Genomic DNA, 17,493 nt, shown 5'->3' with positions numbered 1-17,493 from the left:
TGAGAGCTGTTTCTAGGCTTTGAGTGTGTGTGTGTGTGTGTGTGTGTGTACATATCTAATACATATATACATACATACATATCTATATCCATATATACATGTGTGTGTTTGTGTGTATATATGCTGCCCATCTCTTCTTCTGCTTGTCTGTTTTCTTCTACTCCTGGTGACACTACATCGTCATAGTCAGACTCGTCCTGCAAAAGCTGTCTGTTGCTTTCTGAGTTCTCCCTGAAATATTGAAATGGTGGCTGGGGGTGCAGCTCAATTGTTAGAGTGCTTGCTTAGCATACACAAAACCCTGGGTTCTGTCTCCAGCACTGTATAACTAGGTAGGCATAGCAAGTGCCTATGATCCTGGCACTTGGGAGGTAGAGGTAGGAAGATCAGGAGTCATCATCATAGGCTACACAAAAACCCTTTCTTTAAAAAAATGTAAAAAGCACCGGGCAGTGGTGGCATGCACCTTCAATCCCAGTACTTGGGAGGCAGAGACAGGTGGATCTCAGTGAGTTCAAGGCCAGTCTGGTCTACAAAGAGAGTTTCAGAACAGCCAAGACTTACACAGAGAAACCCTGTCTTGAACAAACAAAACAAAAATATATAAAACGCAAAAAGGCTCATGTGCTGTTTCTGGTAGGCTGGTTTCTCTAACCAACACTACGTAATCTTGACGAGGAAAGGGTGCTGCCTGATTTAGGAGGGCCATCTTAAGATGTACTAATTGGACTGGCTTTTTTTCATAGAGTTCTTTAGATAGAATGATTTGATGAAATTTTATTTCCTGTTATAATGTAACTGTGGGTCAAGAAGTAGGGTTTTCCAAGACTGTAAAAGGAAGATTGTTTAAGACTGTGCAGCTGGGGCTGGAGAGATGGCTCAGTGGTTAAGAGCATTGCCTGCTCTTCCAAAGGTCCTGAGTTCAATTCCCAGCAACCACATGGTGGCTCACAACCATCTGTAATGAGATCTGGTGCCCTCTTCTGGCCTGCAGACATACACACAAACAGAATATTGTATACATAATAAATAAATATATATTAAAAAAAAAAAAAAGACTGTGCAGCTACTAACCCTGCCTTTTGTGGTACCCACTTCTCTGTGGGATATGTTTAGGGCAGTATAAACCCATTTATCCTCCTGCAGGCATTTGTCTTAGTTACTATTCTATTGCCTTGAAGAGACACCGTGACCAAATCAATTTATAGAAGAAAGAATTTAATTTGGGGCTTGCCTGCAATTTCAGAGGGTGAGTCCATGATCATCATGGGAGCATGGCAACAGACAGGAACAGTAATTATGAAGTTATATCCTGATCTAAAAGAAAGTTGGAGACAAAGAGAGGAAAGAGACTGGGTCTCACATGGGCTTTTGAAACCTCAGAGCCCACCTCCAATGTCAAGCCTCCTTCAGCAAGGCCACACCTGCTATTTTTTCCAAAACAGTTCCACCAACTGGGGCTCAGTCATTCAAACATAGGAGCCTATGGAGTGGGGTTGGGGGGACATTCTCGTTCAGACCACCACAGCATGTGGTGACTAAAAGAAAAAGTAAGCTAGCCGGGCGGTGGTGGCGCATGCCTTTAATCCCAGCACTCGGGAGGCAGAGGCAGGCGGATCTCTGTGAGTTCGAGGCCAGCCTGGTCTACAAGAGCTAGTTCCAGGACAGGAACCAAAAGCTACGGAGAAACCCTGTCTTGAAAAATCAAAAAAAAAAAAAAAAGAAAAAAGAAAAAGTAAGCTAGGTAGAGCTGGTGACACACACCCTTAATACCAGCCCTCTGGAGGCAGAGGCAAGGGAATCTCTGAGTTCAAGACCAGTGTGGTCATGGTCTTGTTCCAGGACATCAAAAGAAAGAAAGGAAGGGAGGGGAGGAATAAAGGAAGTAAGCTAAAACACGGCACTCAGGGGAGATGGCTCAGTGAGCAAAGTGCTTACTGTGAAAAATAAAGACCTAAGTGCAGATTCTCCAGCACCACATAAAAGCCAGGCATGGGGTTTGGAGCTTGCTGGCTCTCCAGTGTAGCCAAGTCAGTGAGCTTCAGGTTCAGTGAGAGAGCCTGTTTCAGAAAATAAAAGTGGAGAGTTGCAGAGGACCCAATGGCCTCTTTGGATATCCAGAGACACCAGGCATCCTTGTGGTGCACATACATACATGCAGGCAAAACACTCAGACACATAAATGAATAATTCAAAGCAACTTTTAAATGGCATGTAGTATATTTAAGTTCTCTAAATGGTAATACTTAACGGTAGGCATCAGTCAGAATGGTGTTGGAAAGGACCCCAGGGACTCTGTGGATAGCGTAAGCTTAAATAGAAATGCTTCAGCTTGATTATGTCATTGTTCACTCTTTTCTACTTAAGGAAAGCCCTGGGTTACTCAGTCCATCTTAGTTTCAGGCAGGAGAATCCTAACTCAGATGAGTACTGGTGGAAGAGAGACCAGACTATGGGAGGAAAAAAGATGGAGGTGATCTTGGAAACAGCTTAATCCAGGGCCTCCGAATTCAGTCAGATTTTTATAGTCTTTGCCTGTCAGTTTCATCTCTCAGGCAATTCTTTCCTTGGAAGAGAGAATGACAGCTGAGAATTCCAGATCCGTATCTTTGCAGTTTCACTCTTTAGCGACCAGAAAGAACCACCTTAGAAAGGCATTCTGAGCCGGGCGGTGGTGGTGCACGCCTTTAATCCCAGCACTTGGGAGGCAGAGGCAGGCGGATCTCTGTGAGTTTGAGACAAGCCTGGTCTACAAGAGCTAGCTAGTTCCAGGACAGGGTCCAAAACCACAGAGAAACCCTGTCTCGAAAAACCAAAAAAAAAAAAAAGAAAGGCATTCTGGGTGTCTTAAACCACATGCAAAAACATCACTTTGGAGAGTGGAGACAGATAAGAGACCAACAGCTTCCCTTCAAGGTGTGGGGATGATTTGGAGCACAAACAGACATGGGCATGAAAGAAAGTACAGTGAGCCAGGTAGCCATACCTTTTCTTTCTTGAAGCCTCCTTGAAGTCCTTCTTGGAGCTGTGGAGATGGCCCAGTAGGGAAATAGCTCACTGCTGTGCAAGTATGGGCCTGAGATTGGGTCTCCCACGTCCATGTAAAAGACAGGGTGGGATGTAAAAGACAAGGACATCCTGTTGCCCTGGGGTCACTGAGAGATTGTTTCAAAAACTGAGGTGGAGAACAACAGAGGAAAACACGTGGCATTGGCCTTTTACCTACACACAGCACATGCACATGGATGTGCATGCAAACACAAATACAGGTGTGCTCTACAGACAGCTCCCCTCAGATATATCAGTAAATAAAATTCAAATAGCAAGAAGTTATTTTATGTTTCTTTATTTAGAATACTCACAAGTATATTTTTTATCACTTGGGATATAAAAGGACTTGCCATGCTCGGCACTAAGTCTAGATGCCACGAATGAAAACATTGGCAAGTCTGGTTCATAAAATGAAATATTTAGTCAGTTTGAGATGGTAGCAAAGAGAGAGAGAGAGAGAGAGAGAGAGAGAGAGAGAGAGAGAGAGAGAGAGAGAGAAAAGAGTTCACACAAGTGTTTTAAGAAATTAAAGAGCCTGGTGGTAATGGCACACACCTTTAATCCCAGCACTCAGAAGGCAGAGGAAGGCAGATATCTGAGTTTGAGAACAATCTGGTCTGCAGAGTGGGTTCTAGGACAGCCAAGGCTACACAGGCTTTCCTGCCTTAAAGGAAAAAAAAAAAAAAACAAGAGAGATTAAAAGTAACGGGTCAGGGAGATGGTTCAGTTGGTAAATTGTTTAGGACTTGAATTTGAACCTTAGAACTCAAGTAAAAAAAACTGGGCGATGTGGTGCAGACTTGTAATCCCAGCACTGGGTAGGCTCAAACAGACAGAGCCCTGGGGCTCACTGGCCAGTCAGCCTGGTCTACTTGACAAGCTTTAGGTTAGTGAGACTCTCAAACTACAAGATACCTAGAGAACGATACCAGAAGTTGTTCTTTGGCTTCCACTTTCACACCTATGTGCTCACCCAGACATATACACAAACTAACCATAAAAAGGTGCTGTGCCACTAGAACAAGTAAGCTAGGGTGTGAAGGAGATGGTGGTGGAATAAAATTGAAGTATGCGTTTGTGCACACAGGGAGAACATCATTAATGATGGAATATCGACTTTTGGAAAGATGGTAACCAGGAGGAGGAAGAGGGTGTCCCAGGTAGTTTGGCGAGTAAGGGAAAGGACCTGGGCTGTCCCAGCTCCTCACTGTCAGTGCAGACAGAAAGGGGAGCTTCCTGATAGTGCATCTGAGTATGGACGTCCTTTATCTTCACCCAGCAGATCCACCTCTAGGGCTTATCTTTAAGAGCAACTGGGTAAGTGTTCAGTGCAAGATGTGCAAGGTGCATCACTGTTGGGCAGTGCAGATGGAAGTATCGGTTAGTAGTTCGCTGAGTTACCGGAAACACTGGCAGTGGTCTGGTGTCTATTTTATAGGTGAACTGTGTCTGGTTGTGAGAGATAACTTGTGAAATATGAAAGGTGTGCACCTGTTCACAAGCAAGTTTAGAAGCATTACCTATTTTTTTCTCTGTAGTGTGGGAATGGGGGTTTAATGATTTAGCTCTGGTCTGGAAGTCACTGTGTAGGCCAGGCTGGCCTCCATCTTGAAGATATCAGCGTACACCTGTCTTCTGAATGCTGGAATTAAATAAAGGTGTGCACCACCACACCTGGCCATGTAAACCCAAAGTATATTCTCTTGGTCCTGAAATCAAGGCATAGAAAAGCATTTATAATGAAATGTTCTTCTTTGTTTCTTATATATCTTTCCAGAAGTTTTTCTGGGGGGGGGGGGGGATCAGTGGAGTGAGGAATACAGGGAACAATGACAACAAGATTTCACTTTGTGACCCAGGCTGTTGTTCTGCTTTAGCCTCCTAAGTGCTGGAATTAAAGGCATGCCCCACCACTGCCCAACTTCTAGGATTTTTTTAATACATATACTTTCTAATCCCACTTTACAAAGCAAGTATTTTGTTTCCTTTTTAGAAGGCTTTTTTTCTTTCGTTTTTTTGGGTGTGTGTTTGTTGTTCGTTGTTTATTGTTTTGTTTTGTTTTTCTTTTTTGAGACAGGGTTTTTCTATCTAGCCCTGGCTGTTCTGGAACTCACTCTGTAGGTTGTCCTGGAACTCAGAGATCTGCCTGCCTCTACCTCCTGCTGGTGTTAAAGGCATGTGCTACCACTTCCTAGTGTAGAAGACTATTTTTATAGAGCAGCTTTAGGATAATAGCAAATTGAGGTATAGCTCTTCTTGCCCACTTGTATAACCCCCCTCTTTGTTAGTTACCATGATAAATGTACTGTTTGGTATTGTGCTGTGCTATGTGTATGTTTGTGTGTTTGTCTGTCTGTCTGTCTGTCAGTGTCTGTCTCTGTCTGTGTGTGTAGTATATGCTCCCCTATGTTTGAAAGAATCACAAATCCATGCATGTACAGAGGGCAGAGGAGAATGTCAAGTGTCCCACTGTATCACTCTCTGACTTACCCTTGAGACCTGGAGCCAAGCTGACAACCAGCAAGCCCATTGCTCCTACTGTTTTTGTTCTTATAGCACTGGGCACATGGGGTCATTCCTGGATTTTTGTGTGGGTGCTGGGGATTTGAAGCTTGTGCAGCAAGTGTTCTTATTCACTGAGCTGTCTCTTCCAACTTCACATTGTACTTTTTTACAGATTTGCCAGTTGGGTTAGTGCTTTTCTCATTACTCAAAAGCAGTGTGAGGAAGGGAGGATTTATTTGAGTTCAGTTTAAGGGTTCAGCCCATTGTGGTGGGTAAGGTCCAGCAGCAGGAGTGAGGCGGCAGCTTCTCACACTGTGTCCCAAATTAGGAAACAGTGATAAATGCTGGAGCTCGGCTCCCTTTCCCTTTTGATTCAGTCAGCGACTCCAGCCCATATTCAGAGTTTTCTCTCCTCAATTTAACCTTTCTGGAAATGCGTCAGAGACATATCTAGGCACGTGTCTCCCTGGTGATTCCAAAGCTGGTCAGTTTGACAGTGAAGATCAACCCTCACACCAATATACCCTGAAGAGCTTTCCTTATCAATAAAAACATCTTGTTTATTCTTGCTTATAGTTTGTAGTACTTGCATTTTTGTATACTCTTAGCATAGTTTATCTAGCCAGTCTCCAATTGGTAGTTATTTTTGTTGTTTTTAATCTCAAACTATTAAAAAAATCTTGTGGGTGGCCAAAGAGATAGCTCAGTGGTTAAGAGCACCTGCTATTCTTGCAGAGGACCTGAACTTGGTTCCTCGCACCTATGTTGGGTGACTTACAACTGTCTGTAATTTTGGATCCAGGACATCTGATATCCCTGGATTCTGAGGGCAACCCTGATAGACACATAACTAAAGAGTAAGGGGCTGGAGAGATGGCTCAGTGGTTAAGAGCATTGCCTGCTCTTCCATAGGTCCTGAGTTCAGTTCCTGGCAACCATATGGTGGCTCACAACCATCTGTAATGAGGTCTGGTGCCCTCTTCTGGCCTACAGACATACACACAGAAAGAATATTGTATACATAATAAATAAATATTTTAAAGAAAAAGAGAGTAAGTAGGTGGGCAGGCAAGATGACTCAGTGTGTAAAGGTGCTTGCTGCAAAGCTTGATGGACAACATGAGTTCAACCCTTGGGACCAACTCACACTCATTGTCCTTTGACCTCTGCATGCTTGCTGTGTGCTCACCCTACAGTGAACAAGCAAACACATGAAGTTTAACAATTCCTCACTTGTGGAATTCCTTCTTAGAATTAAGTCAGTATCTGTGCTTACACCTTTGATGGATGTTGCCAGCTTATTCTTCTTCAAGAGTTGTATATTCCTGCTAGTCAGGAGGGGATTTTTATGTTATTGTTAAGCTAACATAGTGTGAATTCCTATTATATTACAGTGTTATAGATTTAGTATGCTAACTATAATCTCCATGGTAGCCACTAAAATAAATTCCAGTAAGGGATATCAAAGTGTTTCATTAAAAAACCCCGACAAATATAAGAAAAAGACTCTGATGAACATGGCTCCTGGTTTTATCTACTTTACATTTAAGTTTTTTGGTTTTATTTTGAGAGAGAAACACACAGAGAGAGAGAGAGAGAGAGAGAGAGAGAGAGAGAGAGAGAGAGAGAGAGAGAGAGAGAGCTAGTTCATGCATGCCTGTGGGTAATGAGGCCAGAGGTTGATGTTGCGTGTCTTCCTCTATTGCTTTCCACCTTATTTATTTATTTAGAGATAGCTCAATAGCTCACTCATGCAGGTTCTGGGCATTCAACTCTGGTAGTTAGTCTTGTTAGCAGGCATCTTTCACCACGAGTCATTATGCTGGCCCCTCTTGATCAGTTTTGAGTTAATTTTTTATATATAATTTATATTTAATTTTTAAATTATATAATTTGTATATATAATTTTTATATAGTATAGAAAAGGGCATTTTTTATTTATTGTTGATTTTTTTTTTTTTTTTTAGTTATCTGTGGTCTCCTGTAGCCCTTCAACTCTTGTAGTCAAAGATGATCTTGAACTCTTGGTCATCCTGTCCCCACCCCACCCCCCAAGTGCTAGGATTACAGGTGTGTCCCACCATACCTGATTTTATGCGGTGGAGCCCGCAGCTTTCAGTAGACTAAGCAAAAACTCTGCTGACTGATATAGTTCCCAAACCTAAGGATAAGATTTTAGAGTTTAATTAATAACACGTGGTTATCTAGCTGTACCAAGAGCAATGTCTGAATTGCTCCTTTTTCCACCATTGAATTGCAATGGCACCTTAACAATTTTTAAAAAAAGAATTTTTGTTATTTTTTAACTATGTGTATGGGTGTTTTGCCTACATGTGTGTATGTGCACTGCATGGGTGTTTAGTGCCCATGGAATCCAGAAGAAGGTGCTGGCTCCCCTGGATCTGGAGTTAAGAACTGTTGTGAGCCACCATGCTGGGAGCCAAACCTGAGTCTTCTGTGGGTGCTCTTAATCGCTGAGCTGTCTCGCTCAGGTCTGGCTCCCAGTACCCATGTTGGAAAGCTCACAACTGCCTGTAACTCCAATTCCAGAAGATCTGCTGGTACACATAGAAACAAGCAGGTGTGTACACACACAAATAATAAGTAAATAAATATAAACCAAATCTGAATCCTCTGGAAGAGTAGCAAGTGCTTTTAACTGCTGAACTGTCTCGCCAGCCCAGCCATGGCACCAACATTACATTTATGTATGTATTTATTTAGTGTATGTACGTGGGTGGCATGATGCATATGTGGAGGTCTGAGGACAGCTCATGGGAATTTTTTCATTGCTTCTACCATATGGGATCCAGGGATCAAATTTAGGTCATTAGGTTTGGCAAGTAGGTACCTTTACCTAGTGAGCCATCTTGTCAACCTTGACACCTGTTTTAAAGATCACTTCACATTTGTTTGGATTGCTTTTTAAATCTTCACATTAATATTTTTTCTTTTAGAAAAGATTTCTCTTTATGATTTTAATTTTATGTTCATGTTTGCATATGGGCATGTGCATGTGAGTGCAGGTGCCATTGGAGGGCAGAAGAATCGATCCCTTAGAGCTGGAGCCATCATGTGGGTGGAGTAGAACCCAGATCCAGAAGAGCAGCAAACAGTTTTAACCACTGAGCCGTCTCTTCAGACCCTCTCTTTGCTTTTGTGTTTATTTTTTTAATATTGATGATTGCAATGAAGACTACAATTAACATTGTACATTTATAAAAATTTAGCTTTGGGGCTAGAGAGATGGCTCAGCGGTTAAGAGCACTGACTGCTCTTCTCAAGGACCCGGGTTCAATTCCCAGCACCCACATGGCAGCTCACAACTGTCTGAAAATCCAGTTCCAGGGGATCTGACACCTTCACACCAATGCACACAAAATAAAGTTAAATAAACCATAAAAATAAAAAAAAAAATTTAGCTTTAATTGATGGCAGTTTCACAGATCGGACTGGGAAGGTGGCTCAGTTGGTAGAGTGCTTGCTTAGCATGTGTGAGGACCTAGGTTTAATCCCCATCACCTCATAAACTATAAAACTGATTGTAGTCATGCATGCCTATAATCTCAGCGCTCAGGAGATACAAGTAGAAGAGTGAATCCAAGGGCCATCCTTGGCTACAGACTTGAAGGTCAGCCTAAGGTACATAAGACCCTGTCTTAAAAACAAGTAAAATTTGTCACACATTACATCTTTATACATTTTATGTCTGTTAATATACATTTATAACTTTTTAAAGCATTCATGTTTTAAGTCATATAAGAAGTAAATCCAGGTGGTGGTGGCATACACCTTTAATCCCAGTACTCAAGAGGCTGAAGCAAGTGGATCTGAGTACGAGGCCAGTCTGGTCTACAGAAATAAAGAGGAACTGTGTTCCAGTAATGCAGTGGTGTTGGTTTTGTACTTAACTCTTCAGTTGTGCTTGTGGGGACCTATATTCTTCATAATGTTCTGAGTTTCTTTTCTTTCTTTTTTTTTCTCCTGAGACAGGGTTTTTCTGTGTAACAGTCCTGGAACTCACTCTGTAGACCATGCTGGCCTCTAACTCAGAGATCTGCCTGCCTCTGCCTCCCAAGTGCTGAGATTAAAGGCTGTGCCACCACCTTTCACGGTTCTTAGTTTCTGCTCATTATAGTTCCATCACACACTGGAGGGCTTCCATTAGCATTTATTTATTGCAGGGCATTCGTGTTGGTAGCAAACTCTAGCATTGCTTATCTAAGACGTCTTCGTTTTTGAAATGTGGTTTTGCCAGATATAGTAGCATTCTTAGTTTGAAGGTCTTTTTCTCCCAGCACTTTATTGTGGGAGCCCACTTCCTTCTGTCCTCCATTTCTGATGACTAATTGGCTCTTAGTTTTATTTAGGATCCTGTATACACAGTGAGTTATTTCTGCCCTCCAGGATTCTCTGGCTCTTTGCAGTTTGATTGTTAGGGTCTTGGTGTGGTCTCTAAGCCTGGTGTTACTGGAGTTTGCTGAACATTTTGGATATGGAGATACATGTCCTGTAGCAGTAGCAGGCCATTTTCTACCTTTGTCTTTTTTTTTTTTTTTCCTTCTGGGATTCCCCTTATGTCTATATTGGTCTGCTTGATAGTGTCCCCATGACAGAGTTACTGTATTAAGAAAAAGAAAACAAAACAAAACCAACAGTATAATATAGTGTTAAAAAATAAGATATAAAAAATAAGTTATCAGCATTAAATTTGAGACTCTGTGTTTGAAAAAGTTGCTAATTGTTTTTACACTATTAGCACAAATATTAAATTTATGCCAGTATTTTTTAGTTTATAGGTTATGTATTTGACATTTATTGTAAAGATTTATTTTCATTATTTTGTGTGTGTGTCCTGTATGGAGTGCCACAGTTCCAGATCAGAGCATCATAATCCGTGGAGATGGAGTTACAGGTGATTGGGAGCAACTTGATGTGAGTGCTAGGAATCAAACTTGGGTCCTTAGGAAGAGCAGTAAACTCTCTTAACCACTGAGCCATTTCTCCAAACCTTACTTATTTTATTTTATGTTAGTTACATACATGTGTGTATGTCTGCGTGTGTCTCTGTGTACATGTATCTGTGTGTCTATATGTATGTATGTATTTTTGTTGCTTTGATAAAAGGTTTCATCATGGAGCCCAGGCTGCTTTCACACTCATGATCCTCCTGCCTCAGTTTTCCCAAGGTCTAGAGTCAGAAACCTGCACCACCATGACTCTTCCTGACTGTCCTAGATGCTTATATTTTTAATACTCTCTTCTTATTTTTTTTCCACCAGAAGGTTTCAAGTCTCAAGTTGCCCGACACAGTCTAAACTATATACAAGAAATTGGAAGTGGCTGGTTTGGAAAGGTAATGTGCTCCTTATTTTCTTTAACTCTTTGATTATACAGTTCACATTTTAAAGCTAATTAGGAACTGGGATATATGACAGTACATATTGTCTGTAGATACTATAGTGTTAGCAAAAGTTTTCTCATCATCCCTTGCAACTGTGAGGAGGCCTGAGCTCAGCCGTGCTGGGTTTGTAACTTTCCAGGAGGTTGTCTTACTCCGTTCAGACTGCTATAACAAAATGCCATAAATTGGGTAGCTTTAAGAAACTAAACTTTATTTCTTGCAGTGCTGGAGACTAGGTACCAATTGATTGGGCATCTGATGAAGGTTTTTAAATGACACCTTCTGGCCATTTTCTCACATGTCAGAATGATCTTTGATGGACATTCTCTTTGATTTCTTGTGGGTTTTGTTTTGTTTGTTTGAGACAGGGTCTCACTGTGTTTCCTTGGCTATCCTTTAATGCACAATGTAGATCAGACTGACCTCAAACTCACAGAGACCTATCTGCTTCTGTCTCCCAAGTGCTTAGATTAAAGGAGTTTGCCTTTAAGCCTGGTTCTTTTTTTTTTTTAAATAAAAATATATGTATTTTATGTATATGGTGCTCTCTCTGCATGTTTGATTTTAGGCCAGAAGAGTGTATCAGATCCCATTGCAGATGGTTGTGAGCCACTGTGTGGGTGCTGGGAATTGAACTCAGGACCTTTGGTAGAGCAGCCAGTGCTCTTAACTGCTGAGCCTTCTTGCGAGCCCTGAGCCTGGGTCCTGTGTTTATTTTTTCTGGAGATGGTGAGGGAAGGGATGTGTGTGGATTGTGACTCTCATTTTATATTGGCCATCATGTCCTGAACGCCTAGGCTCAAGTGATCCTCCTCGGTCTTCTAAGTAGCTGGGGCTACACGTGGTTATTACTGTACCTAGCTTGGAACCCCTTCTGTCCTAAACAGCCCACCTTCTGATGTATCACGGTGGTGGTTAGTTGTCAGCATATGAATAATGGGGGATACATAAGCTTTAAAAACATTTAATTATTAGTTGAAGAACTGGAAGAAAAGAAAAGGCATTGCTTTTTAGATACTTTTAATCTTCAAGTTTAATTATTTTCTTTCTTCTGTCTCACCTCTTTCTCTCTCCTCCCTATATAACACCTAAACTAGTTTAGATTGTGACCACTAACATTGAATACATCCAAAGGCTTTGACTTGGGGTTTTCTTGGAAGTCAAGCCATGACCTATTCAAGGGATCTGCCTGGAAGTTACACTGCATAGTGCCAAAATGAAAGCAGAGAATTGGTCATATCTGTTGCAAGCATCAATCTGTGTGTTCCTTGTATGTGTGTTTTCAGGGCTGATCATTTGGTGTTAGATAACCCATTGGTATGCTCCTTCCTGCAGAAAACTACTTCTCCCTCTCAGCATTCCTGAGTTCCCTTTAGTTCTTTGTCTAGGGTTGAGACATTGTGAGCTTTCCCCTTTTTGTATAATATTTTTAGACAAGAGTTTTGCTGTGTATCCGACCTTTCTGCCTCAGCTTCCCAAGTACTGGCATGAAAAGGGGTGCCCCATCACATCCAGATGTGCTTTATTTTGGAGGCTGAGCAGCAACTTCAACCTGTTTCTGTGTCAGGGTGTTGAAGAGAAGGGGGCAGTTGTGAGAGCAGAGTCCTTGGTAAGCAAGAGGTGTAGGGTCAGTAGCACATTTGAGAATTAGGTCTTAGAAGTAGAGGCAGATGGTATAGGTCTGGGTATGGGTGTACCCATGGATGTCAGAGTGAGAAAGTTCACTTCTTCTGTCTTCTCAAGGCGGGAACAGGGGAAGGAAGTCTGAGTAGAAGGTGAGTCATTGGGGAGAATGGCCCAGTTTAGGGGCAGGGTGCTCAGAAACCCTACACATTTAGAACGGCAGCATCTCTCCTTTTGATATATTTTATACTAGTTGAACTTAGCAGGCACTGAAGTCCGACTAAGTTGGTGTATTTTAGAGAGGAAAAAGGGACAAGGGGGAGGTGGGAGGCTAGTGAATTTGCAAGGCAGTTGGCTCCACTAGGTATAGTTAGATTGCTGAGATAAGTTTGAGATAAAGAGACTTGTGGGGAAGTGGAGGCCGAAATTTAGGGTTTGGAATGTAAGGTATTTACTAGCAAGGTCTGGATCAGTAGGAGTAGTGGCTTGGATTATAGGAACCATGTTTGAAACTAAGATGAGGATGGGAAGGTCTGTTGAAGTACTTCAGCTGGTAGGAGTGCTTGCTGCACAAGCATGAGGACCTGAGTTCAAATCCCAGCACCCACACGACATGCCAGACATAGTCCTGTGCATACCTGTACCTCAGCACCCCAGCACCAAAGGGGAGGGTGCTTGCTGGCTGCCGTCCTACCTAAAAAATGCTAGCTCTAGGTTCAGGGGTAGATCTTGCCTTGAAGAAGTAAGGTGGAGAGGATAGAGAACACCCTCCTCTGGCCTCTGCTCATCTACAGGCACATGCAACCCACACACTCCACATGTACATTCACAAACATACAAGTTAAAAAAAGAAATCTATTGCCTTGGCTCAGCAGGCAAGAATGCTTGCCACTGAACCTCATGATCTGTATTTAGTTCCTGAAACCTACATGTAGGAGAAAGCTGACTACAGGTTGTTCTCCGACCTCTCAAGTGCTGTGATATGTATGCCTATGTATGTGTGCATGTGAGTGTGCTTGTGCTCCTCACTCCCACATACATTAAATAAATTTTAAAGGTATGGAGAGGTTGTCTGGTCTTTGCAGACACTGAATGCTAACAGTGATAGAGAGAAACAAAATGAGTCAGACAGATGTAGTACCCACCATTGTTCCTCCGCTTGGTGGAAGTGATGCTTATTGTATATATCAGGCTGGTTAATTAGCAAAGACTGATTTAGCTGATATTCAGAATTTACTGTTCTCTTCAAAGTTCTGCCCTTAGAATCCTGGTAAAGCTACTTAATTTTGTTGAGGTCTTTTTTCTTATCTCTGTCATTAAAATTAATTTACCTTATACAAATGTTTAAGTGATCTTTCTGTCTGTCTGTCTGTCTCTTGATCTGTCTCTCTTTTTTCTCTCCATGTATGGTATATATTTCCTATGCATGCAGTCACTGTCCACTTTATTTTTTGAGACAGAGTCTTTCACTGTACCTGGAGCTCATCACTTAGGCTATATTAAGCTAGACTGGCTGCCTGTAAACTCCAGGGAGCTTCCTGTCGCTGCATTCTCAGGCCTATGATTGATTACACAGATGCACCCTCTACACCTGGCTTCTTTAGGTGGGTTTTTGAGGATTGAACTAGGTCCTCATGCTTATAGAGCAAACACTTTACCACCTGATTCATCTCTTCAGAAACTGAAAAGGAAGTCAGTCAGTCTTGATAATTTTCTAATTAAATAATTCTTTACTAACCATCACTCCGAGATGAGCTGTGTTTGGAAATGTTTTGTGCTGCCCTATATGTAACTTTTTCCTTGTAGCAAGTTCTTAGGAGGGCGCTCATTTCACCTTCTAGTTCAGGGGAGTGGTATTTTTCTGTGGTTTGGCTGAAGTTTTGTGACAAGTCAAAGGCCTGATGTCATCAGAATACCATGGGTTTTTAAGTGTCTTGTGATGATGGCTTTTGGCTGTTTGTCACCCGACCACCTTGTGTAGACCAATAGCAGTGCACCTGAAGTGCTCGTGAGGAGAGCGGGGGCTGTTGTGTTTTCATTTCCATGAAAAAGGCATTTCCAAGAAAACAAAAGATATATGACATTAATGTTTAAATAGCTGGTGAATGCCTTAAAGTGGCCCTTCTGTTACAGCCCTCCCTTCCTTTCTTTTCTTCTTTCTCTCCCCACCCCCTTTTTTCTGTTTCCTTCCCTTTCTCCCCTTTTCCCCCTTTCTGTCCTTTCAACAGGATGTCTCTGTATAGCACAGCCTAGCCTTTTATGAACGCTGTAGATTCCTTTACCAGCCTCCACAGTGTGGGGTTCCATGCATACAATAACATACCCAGATAAGGGTTTGAGTTTCCTAAGCTTTGTCAGTTGGTGTGCAAGATAACAGGCCATTTAACTGTTACTTGTTTCCTTCGTATTTCCTACTCAGTACAGCGTATTTCTTTCTCATTTTGGTAGAAGTGACAAGGAAAATCATTGTTTGCTTTTAGGTCCTCCTGGGAGAGACTTACACGGGCACCAGCGTAGCAAGAGTCATAGTGAAGGAGTTAAAAGCAAGTGCAAGCCCAAAGGAACAAGATACTTTCCTGAAAAATGGAGAGCCTTATTAGTAAGTAAGCCTTTGTATATGTTCTATAAGCAGGCTGCGATTCTTTTTTTTGTTTGTTTGTTTTTTGTTTTTTGGTTTTTCGAGACAGGGTTTCTCTGTAGCTACGGAGCCTGTCCTGGAACTAGCTCTTATAGACCAGGCTGGCCTCGAACTCACAAAGATCCGCCTGTCTCTACCTCCCTAGTGCTAGGATTAAAGGCGTGCACCACCACCGCCCGGCCAGGCTGCGATTCTGAAAATTAAATTTGTAAAACTACTTTGAGACTTCTGCCAAAAAATCCTGTCTCATTAGACCCACCAGTGCCCAATAGTCAGTTAAGAACTGTTCAATCACTTCACTTGAATAAGAAAAGACAATAAGCCTGCACCTGTGGCAGTTGTGCACACCTTTAATCCCAGCATTTGGGAGGCAGAGGCTAGTGGATCTCTGTGAGTTCAAGGCCAGCCTGGCCTACAGAGTGAATTCCAGGACAGCCAGGTATACACAAAGAAACCTAGTCATTAAAAAGAAAAAAGAAAAGGCAATAGCACTGGGATGCTTGAGCTGTCTGTCATGGATTTCAAGGCAGTCACCACACAGACACTTCACTGAACATGTGCTGCACACTTGATATGATAGGGAAATACACGTTTATGTAGAAAATCCCAAGGAATCTACTAGAAAAAAAATCTAGGAAAAATAATAAATTCACCAAGGTTACAAGATACAGGATCAATATACAAGAGTCACTTTGGGCAAGAAGTGCGGTTCAGTGGAAGAGTGCTTGCCCAGCATGCAGGAGGCCCTGAGAGAGCATCTTACTGTGTAGTTACTTGCTGTAGTTACTTACTTGTTGGCCTAGAACTTGCTTTGTAAACCAGACTGGCCTTGAATGCTAGAATTTAAAGGCTTGTGTCACCATCCTCGGTTGTGATGTGGCCTTTTGAGTTTGTCCTGCTGTAATTGAAAGCATTGTGATGTTAAAATGCGAAGCACTAGCATATTTCTTGATGAACAGTGCTGTGGCTTTTATTTTTATCAGTATTCTTCAGCATCCGAATGTTCTTCAGTGTGTGGGGCAGTGCGTGGAAGCAATTCCCTACCTTCTGGTGTTTGAGTTCTGCGACCTGGTAAGTTTTTAGTAGAAATTTCAGTTGAAGTGTTCAAGGGTTATTTGCAGTTTTTATTTTCTTTTTCACCCAGAAATGGTGGATGGGGCACTAATGTCTACCCATTGAAGTACTTTGTGATGTGTTAGCTCGTCACCTTTGTTACCTTTCTAGAGTTCAGTGTACCCAACCCCAACCTGAGGTGTTTACTGTTACTACCATGTTGAATTCTCCAGGCTCTGATTAAGCTTTTAATACTTGTCAGTATTGTACATATGACTGAAAAGAAGGCTCATGGAGTTTAAGCATATACTAGGTAGCACTATATGGGTGAGCTAGAACGTGGATCTTCCATACCCTTCCTGAGGGTCCAAGGTCTTCACACCAGCCAGGCGTTTTGAAATTGATTTTTCACACATCAGGGTAACCCATGAAAACTCTTACCAACAGAATACCACTAGTCATTCAGATTTTTTTTGCTTATGTATTTGTGTGTATGTGTATGCATATTTGCATGTGTGGGGCATGTGTGCAGGTGCACATGGAGACCTGAAGTTGATGTCAGTTGTCTTCCTTGGTCACTCTCTAGAATATTAGTCATGAAGACAAAGTCTTTTGCTGAACCCTGAGTTGTATGTAGTTGGAGACTACTTGTCATTTCCTGACCAAACAGGCCCGAATAATCACACAGAAACTATATTAATTACAATACGGTTTGGCCAATGGTTCATTCATATTTCTAGCTAGCTCTTATATCTTAAATTAATCCATTTCTATTCATTTGTGTATCAGCACGAGGCTGTGGCTTATTGGTAAGGATGTGCGTCTGTCTCTGGCAGTTACATAGCATCTCTCCGACTCTGCCTGCTTTCTCTCTGTCTCTGTTCAGATTTCCCACCTGACTTTACTAAGCCATTGGTCGAAACAGCTTCTTTAATAACCAGTAGTAATAAAACATATTCATAGCATACAGAGGGGAATCCCACATCACACATAGGGCTAATCTAGCTGGCCATTTTGCTCCAATCTTCCACACACTGGAATTTCAGGCAGGCTGCCACACCTACTCAGCATTCATATGGGTAGTGGGGATCCAAACTCTGGTCTTCACACTTGATCCACTAAGCCATCTCTCCAGCCCCTTTCAGATTTTGAAAACAGTAATTTATGCATTTTTACTATCAAATTCAATGATCAGAATTCAAGGTCATCCTCAGCTACA

The 17,493-nt window shown here is 42.0% G+C and overlaps 1 protein-coding gene across 2 annotated transcripts in view; it reads left to right on the top strand.

The window, feature by feature from the left end:
* Positions 1 to 17,493, top strand: part of Lmtk2 (lemur tyrosine kinase 2) — a 94,419-nt gene that overhangs the window by 32,818 nt on the left and 44,108 nt on the right. The window contains exons 4-6 of one of the 2 annotated variants that reach the window (XM_057764478.1): positions 10,842 to 10,912; positions 15,064 to 15,182; positions 16,205 to 16,292. In XM_057764478.1, coding sequence (XP_057620461.1) covers positions 10,842 to 10,912; positions 15,064 to 15,182; positions 16,205 to 16,292 — 278 coding nt within the window. Of the gene's footprint in view, positions 1 to 10,838; positions 10,913 to 15,063; positions 15,183 to 16,204; positions 16,293 to 17,493 lie in introns of both variants that reach the window. The other variant, XM_057764477.1, reaches the window with a different exon arrangement.

This window comes from Chionomys nivalis, chromosome 3 (assembly GCF_950005125.1).
Source record: "Chionomys nivalis chromosome 3, mChiNiv1.1, whole genome shotgun sequence".
Taxonomy (NCBI): domain Eukaryota; kingdom Metazoa; phylum Chordata; class Mammalia; order Rodentia; family Cricetidae; genus Chionomys; species Chionomys nivalis.
The sequence above is the reverse complement of the archived record's forward strand: the minus strand, read 5'-3'. Positions and strand labels throughout refer to the sequence as shown.